General features: G+C 34.7%; 1 protein-coding gene across 5 annotated transcripts in view; it reads right to left on the reverse strand.

The window, feature by feature from the left end:
- COP1 (COP1 E3 ubiquitin ligase) overlaps positions 1-20,085 on the reverse strand; it is a 224,457-nt gene that overhangs the window by 139,783 nt on the left and 64,589 nt on the right. For 4 of the 5 annotated variants that reach the window (XM_005217087.5, XM_005217088.5, NM_001103256.1 and 1 more), the window contains 2 exon segments: positions 13,131-13,190; positions 9,736-9,812 (listed from right to left, as the gene is read on the reverse strand). The exons of the other annotated variant lie outside the window; for it this stretch is intronic. In XM_005217087.5, coding sequence (XP_005217144.2) covers positions 9,736-9,812; positions 13,131-13,190 — 137 coding nt within the window. 5 annotated transcript variants of the gene reach the window in all.

Below are 20,085 nucleotides of genomic sequence, written 5' to 3' on the forward strand. Positions count from 1 at the left end.
TACCAGTAGGTACAAAATCAACTAATTAAATTATAGAGAATTTTAATATGTAAGCAAAATAAAGTATATTAAGATCATTTAAGGGTGAACATAAAGAAAATAAACTAAATAAATGTTTAAATTAGTAAATTGAATGAATAAAAAAAACAAAAAAAGCTGCACACACGTATGAAATTAGACTAAGTGCTGTCACTAATTTGTTTTTTCATTAGTATAAACTTAAGACAGAAGAAAATAAACTCTACATTTAGTAAACAATATGGGCCTACAGCCAAACCCTGTTCCTTTTCCAGTATAGTTTTCCTGGTAAAATTATTGAATCTGTTTTCTCAAAACAAACACATACTGACCAACATGTAACATGAACATAATCTGACTTATTTTAATAATGATTAATTAAAACAGAATATGTTTTTAATGTTTTTCAATAGCAAAGTCTGTTACTATTTTATTTCCTTCCTACCAACGCAGTAATCCCTAGTATTATAAACAGATCAAAAGCTAAACAACTTGCTTTCTTCAAAATAATGGTCTTCTGTCAGTTATTTAAAACAGATGCACTGAATTTCAAATTAAGGGTAAATCCCATTTACTAACAACCCAAATTTTCACGGCCCTAATTTTTCAGGCACCTTAGGAGATACTAGAAATCGCTCTTCATTTTTGAGTTTTCCTTTCTAATTTCACATACTCCTACATTTGATACAACTATTCAGACAAATCACAGAAAATCAACATGACTAATCTACTGAGTGCCACCATCTACTGAGTGCTTAGTATGTGTCAGGTGTTATCTCTCATTTCTTTAAATGTACTATTACATTGTATTAGTCAAGATAGGTATTATTATCCTTATTTTACTAATGAGAAAACTGCAGTGTACAGAAGTTAACAATAAACTTGCCTAAGGTCAAACTGCTAATAAGGTGTGGAGCTGAAATTTGAACCCAGGCAGTATAATTACAGAATCCTCACCAAAGACTGCCGAAGTAACATGTTTTCTCTTCTTGCAAACTCACTACCCTGTCATTTTTGAACTGTAAGTTTCTACTGATTTTCTTTTTTGACCTTTATTATCAACTCGATGATCTCTAAAACTCTTTTACCTCCCAAGGCTTTATAGGCTCTAGAGTAAGGATGCCCGCTTTAGAATACTGATTACGCTACTATAACTGTGTGATGCAGCACAAATGCTTCATCTCTATGATTCAATTTCCTCATTTGTCAAAGGAAAAGGATATATGGCATCTATTCTGAGGGCTGTATGAGATAATACATAAAATTATAAAACAGTACCTAATACACATATGCTCTACTACTCTGACAGTTACAACTTTTGCAAGTACAAGTCTCCTCTAGGGCAGAAATAATTTCCTGATTTTGCTGCAAATTCAACTGAAAAATAACATGAGATATTTTCTTCTACAGTGTCTTGGATTATTAGAATAGGCAGTACTACTACTACTCATTCATGGCATTTATAAGAATTTCAACAAGGTATTTTACAACAGATTTTATATAAACAAACACTGGTGATTACAATGGCCTTTTCAGCAATATATAGTCTGGATTTTTTAAAATATTGGGCTTAAAAAGATTACATAAAACTTCAATTCCTAAAACCCAGAACTATGAAAATCAAATACTTTGTGTTACTTTTTTGAAGTGAAAACCTGATCAGACTACATTTCATACCATTTACCTCACTGTTAACGTGTATGTTTCAATGGGGAAATTTTAATTTGCTTAAGGAACTGCCTATTCCTCCTCCATCAGTATATGTGATATATGGCATACATACTGTGTTACCTTTCTAAAACTGGTGAAGGTATACGGGCACAGACACAACATTATATACTGAAAGACATCTGACTTCAAAGGGCTCCCCAAAACTCATACAAGCTTTGGATTTACTTGAGGAACACAAAGGTAGTTCGATAATAAAAAACACTGGGCTCCAGAATGCACATCTATAATCTTTAGGGAACAGAGATTCAATTTACTCTTCAAAGAACAGAAGTTATCAGAGTATTTCAGATATACAGGAAAAACTTTTCCCAACACCCTCTGTTCCCTTTTAATTGTAGATGGTTAGAAAGAGTTGTAGTTATACAGTGCATAGGAAGACTGCATGAATCTAATATTATGTTGCCTTTTAAAAGGTCTGTAATTCCACAATATCGCTAAAGTTTAAAAAGAAAAGCAAAGGGGAAATTCACTTTAAAGTTTTCCTTACAAGAGCTTTCTCAGAGAGAAACTTATTGCTGCGGATGTAAAAAGCAAATGTGAAGGAAAATTTCTGAAAGATGGAATAGGTATGAATCTACTGCATTACTGCCTTTGAAAGTAAATAACTTCTTCGGAAATTTTTCAAAAACAGTATAATAAGCTCAAAAGAAAAAGACTGACAAGACAGATCTGCCTCCAATGAAACTAGCAGAAGTCCCAGTTCGTTAGGCTAAGTGCTGCATTTGATTTCTTTATATTCTATTACCACTTATCAAAGAGTGGGAATAGATTACAATTTAGTTGTAATTCATAGGGGAGAGATTTGTAATTATCAGATGATATAGTTACCACAAATCTTAATGTTACAAAAACCCAGTTCTCTGAAATAATCTCAGAAAAAAGTTTTAAAAGCAAAGAAAGTAGAGGAAGCGTTCCAGAAACAGCAACAAAAGATTCACGGGTGGAGGATCTGGAGAATGGGAAAATACACTGGAACTTGGGGACGGGAGAGACAGGTAATGCAGAAACAGAACATGGGGACAGCACATGAAATTCTCTCCTTGCTTCCAGTGATACTTACATCTAAGACACTGTTACAATGTATACTTTGGTTTTCCCAGCCTCTCCCATCCGTGACCTTCCAGAATCAAGGAAAACCCATAATAAGCAAAGGGGTGCAAAGTTCCCTATATGACTCTAACCTGAAAGGGCAAAAAGCCATCAGCAAGAGGCTCTAATCAGAGTAAAATCAGGAATGCCAATAGAACAATTTGCTTCCAATTTTTAAACTTTTCTGGTTTGCTCAAGCCAGGAACATAACTTGAGGCATTTTTGAGACATTATAGAAAGATATGTAACCTAACAAAGTAGACACTAAAATAAACAGAAATCTTTACTCTTTCTCAAGGATGAAATAAGCTTAAGATAATTTAAAAAAATTAAAAAAAGAAAAAAATTCAGTGTTGGACAACAGAGATTTCTTTTATGAAAAAGAAAATAAGCATATCTTACTTAGAGATTTTTAAAACATATCAGTAATACAGAGATATTCACTGCCCACTAACCATACCTTTTAAAGTATAATCCTCCAGGCTAGCATTTGAAATTCTGGAACTCACCTCAGACCTAATGATCAGATTTCAAGGGCATGGTTCAAAAAACTACATGTCAAACAGGAGTCTTGGTTGATACTCAAGCACATGGAAATCTGTCCTATTCACACCTCAGCTTTCAGAATTAGAAAGAACTGCTAGTATCTTCACTAAGCAGTGGCAATTAGTTTATAACAAGAAGCCAAAGATTTTTTTTTAAAGTCCTGACATACCTACTCTACTAATGGTCCTTAGGAAGCATCACTACAGACAAAGCTAGTGGACGTGATGGAATTTCAGTTGAGCTATTTCCAATCCTAAAAGATGATGCAGTGAAAGTGCTGCACTCAATGCCAGCAAATTTGGAAAACTCAGCAGTGGCCACAGGACTGGAAAAGGTCAGTTTCATTCCAATCCTAAAGAAAGGCAATTCCTAAGAATGTTGAAACTACCACACAATTGCACTCATCTCACATGCTAGCAAAGGAATGCTCAAAATCCTCCAAGCCAGTCTTCAACAGTACGTGAACCATGAACTTTCATATGTTCAAGCTGGATTTAGAAAAGGCAGAGGAACTAGAGATCAAATTGCCAACATGTGTTGGATCATAGAAAGAGCAAGAGAGTTCCAGAGGAACATCTACTTCTGCTTTATTGACAACGCCACAGCCTTTGACTGTGTGAATCACAACAAACTGTGGAAAATTCTTGAAAGAGATGGGAATACCAGACCACCTTACCTGCAAAATCTGTATGCAGATCAAGACAGAACAGTCAGAACTAGATATGGAACAGACTGGTTCCAAATCAGGAAAGGAGTACATCAAGGCTGTACATTGTCACCCTGCTTATTTAACTTATATGCAGAGTACATCATGTGAATCACTGGTGATTACAACAATAAACGCCAAGTATAGCAGAGATTTCTTAAGATCTGTTCATAACCATCTAACTTTGGAGATACGGAAAATAGTGTCAGGCTGTGTATGGAGAATTTTCTATATTGTAGAATTCTCCTCCTGGATAAACGGAAATGTTACGTTAAAAACTCTTTAGATGCAGCTGGAAAAGCTGCTGCCCCCTCACTTGTCACACGCCGCATGTTCATGGGGAACCTGGTGCTAAACCACCCACAGACGACCTGCTTCGGTCAGGCTTTCGTATATAGTACAGCAGCTCCCTAGCTGTGATCTGCTCAAAGTCAGCCTTCAACACAAGGGTTCGTAAAAGAAAAAAAAAAAAAGAAAATTTTTTTAAGAAAAAAAGGAAAAATAAGAAGAAATACAAAAAATTAAAACAAAAGAAACTTCTAGATTTATGTAGAAGAGTTGTTTAAAATATATAATAAATTAGCGACCAATCTGTAAGGCACTGAGTTAGACTTGACCATAAAAACATTTTAACTCCTACATTTTAATAAAAAGTTTTCTTGGGGAATTCCCTGGCAATTTAGTGGTTAGGAATCCATGCGTTCACTGCCAAGGGCCCAGATTCGAACCTATCTGGGGAACTATTTATATCTCACAAGCTCTGTGGCACAGCCAAAATAAATAAATAAAAATTAAAGTAAATAAAATTTTAAAAAGTTACCACCCCAAGTAAAATAAAAGCAGTTGAACCAATAATAATTGCAAAAAAGTACCAAAAATGTAAGCATTATTATGTGAATAATAATACCATTGATACTACTCTGGTTGTGGGTCATCTTCCAGTCAAAGACCCAATATGCAGTAATACAGAAGATGAGATCATTTTCATTCATTACACCAAAGAGCCATTATAACCACCATCCACCCTTTCCCCACCACACACACATTTTTTTTTTAATGACCCTGGAGAAGGCAGGGTGTCACTGGGGTAAGCAAAACTACATAGAGTTCTGTGTGAGTTAAAGAGTAATTTCTTATCCTGGTCCAGGAGCCATTACATAATACCAAATTCCTTGAACTTTATCAGTTTATTCAATCAAATTATGAAATTTACAAATTCATAAGGTACTGACCCACAAGTGTATGTCTGTGTGTGTGTATCTATCCATCTATATATATATATACACACACATGTAAGAATATTCTTAATAATAGTTCAATAATTCTAGCATCTCTAAAGTGACCCCTGGCTTTTCCCTTCATTTTGATTTATCTGGACCTTTGTCAAAAATGACAGACAAATGAAAGTTTAAGTCTTAAAAATATCTAATTAAAGTAGTTAAATAAAAACAAAAGTGTCTTATATAAAAGTCTTACCTATAAATTTTATTCTGTTCTATACTACAGAAAACTTAAATAAGCAATTCACAATTTAAACTTACGAATGTGTCTTTAAAAAATGAATTAAATATGATCAATAGCAAGTCTATTACTGGCAAAAGCATTTGAAAGATCAGAGATTCTAGATAAATCTTATTTATTATTTGTTTTGTATTTATTTACTATTTTACCACAAGAAATCAAGAGTTATCCTGCAAATTTAACTCTAGTAACTATCTGGATCATATTAAAGCATATATTCACCTCCAAGCAAACAGAGAAGCTTCAACTAATACATTATCTTTAAACCAGGTTCTTTGGAGTTCTAAAACCAGAGGTTAGCGAATAATAAACAACAGTTCTGAAATACTTGCTTGATTAAAGACAAAGAATGAAGCAATTATGAGACAATTATTTCTAAGACAGAAATCACGTCATTGAGACGCATTTTAAAAATTACAAGCAAAACCACTGGCAATAAATGGCTTTGAAGAAGACTAAAATCTAAACTTTAGACTTTAGGTTTTTTCAGTCTAAGAATATTTTAATCTAAACCAAATTATCACTGTCATTGTTGAGAAGAAGATTTGACTAAAATATTTCATACTCTCGGATTAAAAAAAAATGTCATTTGGCAAAAGCTAAACAGGACTGTGCTTGCCTATCACTCTCTAATTTACTCATAATTTAATACAAAGAGCCACGTAACAAAGAAATATAAGCTATAGTTTATCCTCTGAATTGTGAAGACTTCTTTCCTCAGAATCTAAAGAACTAAAAATGCCCTAAAAGCAGCAATCTTCAGGTTTGAACTAATTCTAATAAGAAAAATTTGCAATGAATGAAGGCTTAAAAGTTTTACTAAATTTAAACTGATTTTATTAAGGAAATAATCACATACTCACCTCCAACTTCACTCACCCCAATGAAGCCTGAGTTTTTTTTTTTAAAGATTAATTAGTTTACTTATTAAGTATACTAAAGATCATGCTTCAATCAAGTTTTCACAAGCTATGAAAATTAAACTACATTCTAGGTGACACATACACTTACTCAAAAACCTATTTTAAGTTCTATTATGTATAAATGCTCATATAAAAATGTGGGAGTGTAAGAAAATCCCAGTGTTAACAGCATTATAGTACAGCACGGAAAATCTACCCAAACTAGCACACACAGTGCAGAACAGGAACAAAGTAAATAGAAAATGTTTTTAAAAACTGGTAGTTAATTCTACCTTGCACTTCCTTCCTCCACTTCATTTTCTAAGGGAACTGGTGTATCAAAAAAGAATAAAGCTCATCCTTGGCTGGATTGTTGGGGATGGCTAGAGGATGAGGAGCTACTTAAGAGAGGAACAGAGGAGTTTCTCAGCAAAAAAATAATATATAAGTAAAGTTACCCTAATAGCCCACTTGGGGAGTTAAATTCAATTCTAAAGCACAAAAATAGTAGGCAAGGTAAAGGGGATTATGGAAGGCCATACAAAAGCGATCTAAGCCAATTTAAATACAATGGAAAGTCACTTAATGATTTTAAGGAAAGTAACATGATGCGATTCCTCACAATACACTGTAGGAGTACAGTTAAAAGACTATTGCATGACTCTGTGAGATACCTGGGGTCTAAACAAGGCAGCTGGAAGAGAATAGACAGGATATGACAATTAAGGTATACAGAAGACAAATTCCTGGGGAGGGAGGTGTAACATCAATACTTATATGTCTTCTGTTTCTCTTTACATTAAATACATAACCCTCACCATAAACCCAAAATCAATGTAAGGGATTTACCCTGAATCCACAAAAAATGAATGAATCCACAAAAACTCTTTTTTAAAGTAAACCTCTTAAAAAGAGACCAAAACATTACAATGAGGAATAAGAACAAAATCTGGCATTTATATAATGATGATAATAATTATTGGGGGGGATTATATTTCAATTGTATACTATTTCTTAAAAATAAAACAAACTTCAATATTGATAGCATAACATTCTTCCCATGTTTAATTCCACATCTTAAGGGTCATTTCCCAAGAATATTCAAAGCTACCATCGTTTTCCCAAGTGTCTCTCTCAAATCTTGTGATAAAGAATGTATTTTAAGAAAAAATCAAAACACTCTTTTGAAGAAAATCATGTTTGCCTGTTTTTCCATCTTTAACTGTGAACCAGTCTAACTGACCACATCATCTGACAATAGTGTTCCATACGATTTTAGTAATTCAACAAAGTTTTCACAGACATCATGAATTCCTACATCTCTCATGGGACTGGCCACTTTATAATACAACCACTTCTCTTCTCTTCCACCAATAAAATCCTATAAAATCCAATAAAAAGTCCACCATTTCCTCTTTACGGATTCTTGCAATATTCCTAACATTCCTCCTAGCTTCCAATTGCAGGGGATTGGGAGAGACAGAAAGTCTAGTCTCTGTCCTCTACATGTGAACCCCATAAGTATTTTATAATCTAAAACAGACCCTACTCAAAACTACCCCGTGACTTTTTATTATCTCTTCTCTTCACTTCATTCATGTGTCAGCTTTCTAATACGTCTAACTTCCTTCCTAGGATACTACTTATATGTCATGTACAAATATTATATTTTAGTTTTTCTTATTTAGCATCTCCCTCAACCTCCACACACACACAGACACACACACACCCAAAGGGAAGTTCCATAAAGGGAGGGACTTTCCAGCTACATTCAACACTTAAAACAGTGCCCAGTGCATCAGAGGCATTAAATTTTAAAAAGCCAGTTAAATGAACATAATACTATATTGTTAATATGTTATTAAATGTCACCAGTGAGAGATTAACAAAGATCAGTGAGAGATTAACAAAGACCAGGGGCTTCCCTCATAGCTCAGATGGTAACAAAGACCTGGCCACAACAGATAGAAAGAAATAAAGTGATATTTATATAGAAATAAAGTGACAGACTTAGTCATAGACATAGTCATAGACAGAGAGTGATATGATAATGAGAATTATCAGTTTATTAGAGAAGACATTGTGATGTGACAACTTTTATTTGCCTGGATGCACTATAATAAATATTCCTTTTACACAGATCCCACGTATGTCAGGAAGTGAATGCTAAGCTAAACTGAATCATTCCCAAGTGTAAAGAAAATAAAATATGGACAAAAACAAACTGAATTACACAGGTAAAGTGACCCCAGAATCACTCAGCACTCATGCGGATTCTCTATAAAACAGTTCATGAAATATATTAAACACACCAGGAATGTTATTTTACTAGAATATTCCTTGTGTCCCTTCCCCATTATCACCCCAAACTAGATGTAAAATGGCTTTCCTGATCTGGCACCGGCCGTGAAGTTAGTGTTATCTCCTGTACTGTCACTGGACTGCTTGAAAATCCATGTGTTATCCTAAAACTATCTGTCTAAAAAGCTTCTGTTGGACCACAATCGTGAATGGATTAGCAGTGGATTAAAAACACGTAAAATTTCTCTTGCTCTGAACACAACAAAAAAATTCAAATTCAAATGTTAGGCAGTAGATATTTCATAAATAGAACTTTAAATTTACATAGAGACCATAGACATTTACCATATTTTACAAAAACATACTGAAGGAGGCCAGTCACTACCACTACTTAAAATCTAGGGAAACAGTCATGAGCAAGATATACGTAATTCCTGCTCTATAGAGAATACAGAAGGGAAGACTTAATTAAATTAATAATGGGGAGTTATAAAGAAACTAGCAGAGATGTCTAAACAAACAGATCTACCTAATTCAACAGGAACAGTGGCAAAGACAAAGGTATTAGTTTAACTAACTTTTCCCTAATATTACCATTTCATTTTCTCAAATTATAGATTTTCAATGTCATCTGATTTTAATTCACAATATTATTCAAAGCTACCATTATTTTGAGAAATCCACCAAACTATTAATTCATTACTGAATTCACAGTATTATAATATTCTACTAACTATCCCTGGCATGAAATTTAAAGCATAAAGGAAATAGATGGGCCATCTGAATCTCATTTCTACATCATGACCAAAAGTAATTTCTCAGGAGTTGTGTTCATTACATGGAAAAGGCTACCAAGGACTAATACCATATCTGCACTTTATAATATAAATCCAAAGCAATTACAGGTTTCAAGCTTTGTACCTGTGTGATGGAGAAGGAGCTTCAAATTGAGGCACTGTGCTATCCTCACTGACAGGAGAATATAAGCCGCTCATTTCCTGGAAGCACAATTATTAGAGTTATAGCCACTCCAAAGAGACGATGTATAAGTCAAAAGGAGCTATTTATTTCTTTCCAATCCCAGGTTTTATCAGTTCCTTTTTGTCTCAACATCCAAATTTCTCAAGGTTTCCTCTCCATAGAGTACAAAAGCAAGGATATCTGAAACTTACGAGACAAGTCTTTTTCATGACATACATACTTAAAGAACTAGAAATTCTTTAATAAATATTATTCATTACTAATGAAGCCATCAAATGCAGAAAAAGACAAATGTAAATATTTTTAATGAGACACACTGTACATTATGTGAACAGTGAACTAGCTAATCATTTTTAATCTAGGTGAGAACCTACTGATAAATATTAAGTATGGCAACTGACTAAACAGACCTTTGTTGGCAAAGGAATGACTCTGCTTTTTAATACGCTGTCTAGGTGTGTGTTAGTCAATCAGTCATGTCCAACTCTTGGCAACCCCACAAACTGTAGCCCTCTAAGCAAGAAGAGTGGAGGGGATTGCCATTCCCTTCTGCAGAGGATCTTCCCAACCCAGGGATTGAACCTGGGTTAGTCATAGCTTTTCTTCCAGGAGCAAGCATCTTTTCATTTCATGGCTGCAATCACCATCTGCAGAGAGTTTGGAGCCCAAGTAAATAAAATCTGTCACTGTTTCCATTTTTTCTCCATCTATTTGCCATGAAGTGATGGGACTAGATAGCATGATCTTCGTTTTTTGAGCTGAGTTTTAAACCAGCTTTTTCACTCTATTTCACCTTCATCAAGAGGTTCTTTAGTTCCTCTTTGCTTTCTGCCATAAAGGTGCTGTCATCTGCCTATCTGAGGTCATTGATATTTCTCCTGGCAATCTTGATTCCAGCTTGTGCTTCATCCAGCCCAGCATTTCGCATGATGTACTCTACACATAAGTTAAATAAGCAGGGTGATAATATGCAGCCTTGACGTACTCCTTTCCCAATTTTAAACCAGTCCATTGTTCCATGTCCAGTTCTAATTGTTCTGTCTTGACCTGCATAGAGGTTTCGCAGGAGGCAGGTAAGGTGGTCTGGTATTCCCATCTCGAAGAATTTTCCACAGTTTTTCGTGATCCACACAAAGGCTTTAGAGTAGTCAATGAAACAGAAGGAGATGTTTTTCTGGAATTCTCTTCCTTTTGCTATAATCCAATGCATGTTGGTAATTTGATCTCTGGTTCCTCTGCCTTTTCTAAATCCAGCTTGAACATCTGGAAGTTCTTGGTTCACGTACTGTTGTAGCCTAGCTTGGAGAATTTTGAGCATTCCTTTGCTAGCATGTGAAATGAGGGCCACTGTATAGTAGTCTGAACGTTCATTGGCATTGCTCTTCCCGGGGACTGGAATGAAAACTGAACTTTTCCAGTTTTGTGGCCCCTGCTGAGTTTTCCAAATTTGTTGACATATTGAGTGTAGCATTTTCACAGCATCATCTTTCAGGATTTGAAATAGCTCAGCTGGAATTCATCATCTCCACTAGCTTTGTAGTGATACTTCCTAAGGCCCACTTGACTTCACACTCTGAGATGTCTAGGTCTAGGTGAGTGATCCATTGTGGTTATCCGGGTCATTAAGATCCTTTTTGTATAGTTCTTCTGTGTATTCTTGCTGCCTTTTCTTAATGGCTTCTGCTTCTGTTAGGTCCCTACTATTTCTGTCCTTTATTGAGCCCATCTTTGCATGAAATGTTCCCTCAGTGTCTCTAATTTTCTTGAAGAGATCTCTAGTCTTTCCCATTCTACTGTTTTCCTCTATTTCTTTGCATTGATCACTTAGGAAGGGTTTCTTATCTCTCCTTGCTATTCTTTGGAACTCTGCATGCAGATGGGTGTATCTTTCCTTTTCTCCCTTGCCTTTCGCTTCTCTTTTCTCAGCTATTTGTAAGACCTCGCCAGAAAACCATTTTGCCTTTCTGCATTTCTTTTTCTTGAGGATGGTTTTGATTACCACCTCATGTACAATATTATGAAATTCCGTCCACAGTTCTTCAGGCACTCTGTCAGATCTAATCCATTGAATATATTCATTACTTCCACTGTATAATTGTAAGAGATTTGATTTAGGTCATACCTGAATGGTCTAATGGTTTTCCCTGCTTTCTTCAGTTTAAGTATGAATTTTGCAATAAGGAGTTTGTGATCTGAGCCACAGTCAGTACCCAGTCTTGTTTCTGCTGACTGTATAGAGCTTCTCCATTTTTGGCTGCAAAGAATATAATCAATCTGATTTCGGTGTTGACCATCTGGTGATGTCCATGTGTAGAGTATTCTCGTGTTGTTGGAAAAGGGTGTTTGCTATGACAAGTGCATTCTTTTGGCAAAACTCTGTTAGCCTTTGCCCTGCTTCATTTTGTACTACAAGTTCTTCATTTTGTACTACAAGGTGAAACTTGCCTGTTACTCCAGGTATCTCTTGATTTCCTGCTTTTCATTCCAGTCCCCTATGACGAAAAGGACATCTTTTTCGGGTTCTATAAAGTTCTATAAAGTCTTGTAGGTCTTCACAGAATTGTTCTACTTCACCTTCTTTGGCATTAGTCAAAGTTACGGTTTCTCTAGCAGTCATGTACTAATGTGAGAGTTGGACCATAAAGAAGGCTAAGCACTGAAGAATTGATGCTTTTGAACTGTGGTGTTGGAGAAGACTCTTGAGAGTCCCTTGGACTGCAAGGGGATCAAACCACTCAATCCTAAGGAAATCAATCCTGAATACTCACTGGAGGGACTGATGCTGACGCTAAAACTCCAATACTTCGGCCACCTGATACAAAGAGCCGATTCACTGGAAAAGACCCTGATGCTGGGAAAGATTGAAAGCAGGAGGAGAAGCAGAAGACAAAGGACAAGATGGTTGGATGGTATCACCAACTCAATACATATGAGTCTGGGCAAGCTTTGGGAGATGGTGAAGGACAGGGAAGCCTGGTGTGCTGTAGTCCATGGGGTGACAAAGAGCTGGACACGACTGAGTGACTGAATGGCAACTGGATCATTACTGTTCAACTCACCAAAGTATAGAAAAACAGGATATATCAGTCTCTACTTTGAAAATATTCTTTGCAAACATTAAGAAAAGTAGCTTTGTTTACTAACTGCTTAAACTCTAACTTTTGATCATTAACTCAGAGGAAAAGGGCTCCTAATAAATTATTGCAGAAATTATGCCTGTTACTTTCTATGTAGCGGAGACCAATCCCATTAACTTAATGCAGCAATTTAAAGGAAAAGCAAAATTTTCATGAAATTGAAAAGCTACTCGAGATGTAAGAAATTCTTGATCTTACTTCCACTCTTTTGATATCCTCTTCCAAAACACTTAACTCCTTCTGAATCTGCTCCAGTTGCTGTAGATTAGAGAGGGGGAAAAAAAAAAAAAGCCTAAACCAAACCACACTGGCATCACCACAATCATAAAGTAATTTTACATTTGGAATATGATTTTTAGGAAATTGTGCACTAATGGTAAACTGTAGGGGTGAAAAACTGCAGATAAAAAGCAGTTTTTATGTTTAAAAAAAAAAAAAGCAGTTTTTATGCAAGTTCCTATGTTAAAAAGTAAATGTAAAGACTTAATATTTAAGAAAATCGTTCTTTGTTTAATAGAATAATTGGCTTTATAATAAAAATATTAAAGATGAACAATAACAATATGATTTAATAAAAACAGATATCCAAAGAACTTTCAAATCACCTCATTTAACTGTCAGCAATTAATATCAGCATGTCAGTTGTTAACCTCATTTTTAAAATAAAAATAAGTCTTGAAGATTAAATTCTACCACCCAAAAGCAATCACAAGTTACCCTCTTATGCATTTTTTAAAACATATTTAAGATTATGCCTCATCTTTGACATTTTGCCTATTGCACCATAACTTTTCTCCATGCCTTTAAAATGCAAACATTTTAATTATTATATTTAATGATATACTTGACAATCGTAAGTAATTCTGAACCATGAGTCTGCATTTTAGATTATGAGTCTGCATTCCAAATTTTATTGAGATTATTAAAATGAAATCATTTGATCAAGAGAAATAGCAACTCTTCACTACATGAAACAAAACTGCTTTCCAGAAACACTATCAGATTTAAATTTCTATAATTATTATATATATGTGGCTGTCTTAATCTAAGCCAAATATATTGAGGCCAATTTTATTTTTTGGCCATTTATTTTTTGTGCAGCATGCAGGATCTCAGTTCCCCAAACAGGAATCAAACCCATGTTCCCCTGTGTTGGGAGCTGAGTCTTAACCACTGAACTTTCAGGGAAAACCCCTGAGCCAGTTTTTAGAATATAAAATAATGATAATGAATATATTTATATAATACTTATTGCTAGGTGTGCAACAGGAAGTATTATACAGGAAAATAAATCACAGAAAGATTAAGTGACTTGCCCAAGATCGCAGTAAGTACACAGCAGAACTGGAGTTGAAATCAAGGCAGCTCCACAATTCATGCCGTTAACTACTATGTTATAACACTACTACTTGAAAATAGGACCTTATTATTTACCTTTATTTTACCTGATAACTAGTAGGGATAAACAGATTTTTAAGCATGTTTTCTTCTGAGGCAATATATAGACAGTTGATAATATATTAACTCAAATATTGACCAATCTTAAACATTTTGCTAAGTACTGTGAAGAACGGGATTTAGAAAACTGTAGCCCTTGGCCTCATGGAATTCAGTCTAGGGAAGAGCTTCTGGGTTGGTGAACATGTAGGTTGGGGAGTATATGAGGATGCTGGGAGAACGGCACACCTGGAGAGGGTATGGACGCTCCATGCCCCTTCCCACATATCTCAGTTCTATCCTTTTACAATAAACTGATGATGCAGTAAGTAAACTATTTTCCTGTTATGTGACCCATTTTAGCAAATTATCACATTCTTGGAGGGGGACATGGGAACCGCCAATTTATAGCCAGTAGGTTAAATATACAAGTGACTTCTTGGACATGCAATTATAATCTGAAGGGGCAGCTCAGTCTTATGGGACTGAGTCCTCAACCAGTGGAATCTGGGGCCAACTCCAAGTAAACAGTGCTAGATAGAATTGACCTGAATTGATTTCCAGGACACTCTGCTTTATCTACAGAGAACTGGAGAACTAGCTGGTGTAAAAAATCACCTACACATTTGGTGGCCAGAAATATGGAGAGAGGTAATGAATAAAGGAAACAAGTGTTGTCCTTTCAGGCATCAATATAAGACATTATAGTATGAGGAAATAGAAGATAAAGGATAACTGTTTTAAAAAGCAAAAGGAACAACTAGGCTAAATTCACTCTGCAAATGTGTTTCATAAACCAGAGAGGCAGAATCTAGAATAAAAGCATAAAGCAGAGACCAAGAATGTTTTGGAAACACATGAAGAAAGTTCATAAAGCTGAACTGTCATTATCTAAATGAAAACAGACCACAAACGGGAATGAAAACTGACAAATTTCTGGATCAAATCTGCCTTAACATTATAGTGACTTTTGGGGGTACTAAAAATAATAATAATAATAAATACAGAAGATGGAGAAATGCTACTTGAGAGCACAGTCCAAGTCATCAATAGCAAGCACTCTCAATACAGTATACTGTATTACAACCCAAAGAAATTATTTAAAAATTTGAAAAGGGAAGAACAGAAGTCTCTGAATCCCTTAAGACTAAAACATAAAAGAATTCAAAAATAGAACCCCCTTTAATTGACATTAGCTTTGGTGCAGTTAGGTATCATTGGCACTCATTTATTTGACCTTCACTATGACTGAATAAGTACTCCTGCCTGGAAAATCCCATGGACGGAGGAGCCTGGTAGGCTGCAGTCCATGGGGTCGCGAAGAGTCAGACACGACTGAGCGACTTCACTTTCACTTTTCACTTTCATGCACTGGAGAAGGAAATGGCAACCTACTCCAATGTGCTTGCCTGGAGAATCCCAGGGACGGGGGAGCCTGGTAGGCTGCCTGTCTATGGGGTCGCACAGAGTTGGACATGACTAAAGCAACTTAGCAGCAGCAGCAGCAGCATGATTGAATAAAAACATGCTGAAGTATTAAATTCAGTATCTTAATTTTGTTTTTTAGAGCTAATTAGTAAATTACAGTTGCCAAGACCTCGTCAATTATCTGAAATATTCAAAACTGAACAAAAGAATACTGATAAACTTCCAGAAAAAAGAAAAGCTGGTTTAAAAAAAAAGCAGTAAGATTAATAATACTATATATATATAAACAAAAAAGCACTAACAATAAATTTAAAAAAAAAAGCACTGTATACTAATTAGAATAGCCAACATCCAGAACACTGACAACACCAAAAGCTGAAAAAGATGTGTAGCAACAAGAACTCTCATTTATTCTTGGTAGGAATGAAAAATTGTACAGCCACTCTGAAAGGCAGTTTGGCAGTTTCTTTAAAAATTATACATATTCTTATAGAAGCCAGTAATCACACTCCTTGGTATATACCCAAGCGAGTTGAAAACTTCAATTCCAAAAAAACACATTGATAGCAGTTTTAGTCATAATTAACAATACTTGAAACAACCAAGATGTCCTTCAGATGAATGGATAAACAGTGGTTCATAAAGACAATGGAATAATATTCAGTCCTAAGAAGAAATGAGCTTTCAAGTCATAAAAAAAACAATGAGGAAATTTAAATGTGTATTACTATGAGGTATATGGAAAATCTCTGTACCATCTTTTCAATTCTTCTGTGAACTTAAAACTGCTCTAAAAAATGTCTTTAAAAAAATAGAAATACAATGAAGTAACTCCTAAAGAAAAAACATAATAACAAAAAATCAAAAGAGAAAAGAAACAACAACATAATAAAATGGCAGGCTTAAACTCTTTTACATTAAATGTAAATGGTTTAAATACAAAATTATAAGACTGAGTCCGGCAGGGTGAATGAAAAACCTCTGCTGTATACAAGAAATTCACCTCAAATAAGTTAGTGATACAACAAAGAACCAAAGATTCAACAGGATGCAAAACGTTCTTACCACACTGCAACTGCAGGAAACACATTCTTTACAAGCACAAATATTTCAAAATTTAATGAACTAACATGTGACAGTGCAAATATCATACTATAAAAACCAAATTATTTTCTGATAACAATGCAATTATAACAGAAATCCATAATTTTTTTAAAAAAAAGGTCTCCATTGGTAGTACAGTAGATAAGAATCCACCTCCAAATGCAGGGGATGTGGGTTTGATCCCTGGTCCAGGAAGATTCCACATGCCACGGGGCAATTAAGTCCATGTACTATAACTACAGAGCCTGCTCTCTAGAGCCCATGAGCCACAATTACTGAAGCCTGTGTGCCTAGAACCTGTGCTCAGCAACAAGAGCAGCCACCACAATGAGAAGCCTGTGCACAGCAACCAAGAGTAGCCCCCACTTGACACAACTAGAGAAAGCCCACAGGCAGCAATGAAGACCCAACACAATCAAAAATAAAATAAGTAACCTCTTTTTAAATGAAAGAATCCCAATACCCAAGTAACAAGTTTATCTATAAATAACCCACATGCCTAAGAAAAAGTATAACGAAAATTAGAGACTACATTGAACTAAGGAATAACAAACAAAATGCCATACCAAAATTATTAGATGCAACTAAAAGAACTATGGCCTGAAATGTGTCTATTATTAAAAATAAAGTCTGCCTACTAATATGTATATCCAAGTTAACAAATTAGAAGAGAAACAACAAAATAAAACCAAAAGAAGTAGAAGGATGGACAATGTAATTCTAAGGAGGGTAATTAAGAAAATGGAAAACAAAAATAAAATAGAGAACATAAACAAAGCGAAAAAGCTGGTTCCTGGATAAAACTCATAAAAGTGATACATCCCTGAATCCCTGACATGACCTGATCAAAACAAACAAACAGAAAAATGTACAGCACCAATGAGCAGAGTCAGGAATGAAAGACATCACTAAAAACTCTAGCATATTAAAAGCTTAGTATTAAGACCAATCTAATACTAAAAAATTTGAAAACTCAGAAGAAACAGACAACTCTTAGAAAAAATATAACATGTCAAAAATGATATCTAAAACAAAAATCTGAATAAGCAGTAAATGAATCAACAAAGTTTCTGCAAACAACAGGTCCATATAGCTTTTCCAGCAAAATCTTTAAATATTCAGCAAAGATATTCATCCTAGATTATACAAATTCTTCCAGAAAACAGAAAAAGAGGAAACATTCTCCAACCAATTTGATAAAACCAACTTTATAACAAAACCGGACAAGATCAGTGTATAAAAAGTTAAAGAACCACCTTATTAGTGAATATAGATGCAATAAGGGAGCCAAAGAGGGCAAACAACTGTCCTACTTATCTAGAATACAGAACATTCAGTGATAAAACTAGAACACTCCTGGGCAAATCAGGACAGCTGGTCACCCTAGGTGCAAAGCTGATAGAGTTTTTAATGTTAAACAAATAATGATCCATTTTAATATAATGAAAAAAAATTATATCATCTCAACTGCACAAAAATTTTGGAGAATATTCAACCCCCACTTATAATTATAAAAAAAATTCTCTTAGGAAACTGGGAATAGAACTTAGCTCCTTGAATGATTAAAAAAATACCTACCAAAAACCTACAGAAAACATCATACCTAATGGTGACACGTCGAAAGCTTTCACTTTGAGATCAGCACCAAGACTAGGATGCCCCGCTATCACCACTTCTATTCATCACTGTACCGGATATCCTAGCCAGCAGAGTAAGACAAGAAAAATAAATAAAGGATATAAGGATCATAAAGAAAGAAACTAAACTGTTATTATTTGCAGATGATGATGTGTGCAAAGAAAATACAAAATAATCTACAAATAAATTATTAGAATCAATGAGTTTAACAAAGTTGCTGGATACAAAAAAAAAGTATGTGTCAAAATCAATTGCATTTCTATATGCCAGCAATAAATAGTAAGAAACTGAAATTAAAGACACAGACATCACTTAGAGTAGCATAAAAACGATTGAAGACCTAAGGACAACTCTAAAATAGATATGTAAGAATAATATCCTGAAAAATATCAAAATTTTGGAGGCCATTTTTAAGGAACTATATATACAGAGAGAAATACCATGTTCAACGGCTAGAGGGCTCAGTATTGTAAAGAGAGCCTCCAAAATTGATCTATGGAGTCAAAGTAATCCCAATAAAAATCACAGCAGGTATACCATGGAAATGTATCAGCTGGTTTTAAAATTTATAGAGAAATACAAAGAGCCATGAATAGCTGCAACTTTCCTAAAAAAGAATAGTAACTTACTTCAAAGTTCTAGTATTTAATACAATGTGGTATTGCCAGAAAGACAGACAAACAGACCAGTGGAGCAAGAGAGATCCTGGAAATAGACCCATGTATGTATGGACACATGATGTATGAGAGACGTGGTATTTCAAAGCAATGGGAAAAGGATGAATTTTTTAATCAAGGATGCTTAGACATCTGGATATTCATATGAAAAATTCCCAAGTAGATTATAGATATATGTATGGAAAAAAAAAATAAAAGATTCAAGCAGACTTCAGGTGGAGAAGAATTCTTTACCTAATAGAAAAGGCACTAATTATAACAGGCAAGACTAATAAATTTGACTCCACTATAGACAGAAACTTCTCTTCATCAAATAACATCATTAACACAATGAAAAAAGCAGCCCAATTAGAGGGGGAGAAAGATCTGCTATAGATAAGTAGATAGATAGATAGAACAAAGAACTTTTATCTAGAATATATAAGCAAACCAGAAGGAAAATCAATGAAATAGAAAAGATGCACAAAGCTTAAACCAAGTACTTCATACATACACAAAAATCCAAATGGCCAATTTATAGTACTGAGTACTCAACCTCATTATCCATCAGGGAAATGCAACTTAAAACCACAAAGAGATACCAATACATATCCCAAGATGAGCTAAACTGGAAAAAGTCTACTGATAACAAGTACTGGCAAGAATATAGTACAACAGGAACATTCCTACAATTCCTGCAGGAAGAGTAACCAATTCAACCACTCAGGCATTGTTTGGCATTATCTACTAAATTTGAAGATGTACATACCCTATGACTTAATAATTTCATTTCTACATATGAAGCATTGAGATATACATTCTAATATATACCTTGATAAGATATATATATAAGATAGTAACATTGTTTACAATAACAAAAATGGTGTGTA

The sequence above is a fragment of the Bos taurus genome, chromosome 16, assembly GCF_002263795.3.
Source record: "Bos taurus isolate L1 Dominette 01449 registration number 42190680 breed Hereford chromosome 16, ARS-UCD2.0, whole genome shotgun sequence".
Lineage (NCBI taxonomy): Eukaryota > Metazoa > Chordata > Mammalia > Artiodactyla > Bovidae > Bos > Bos taurus.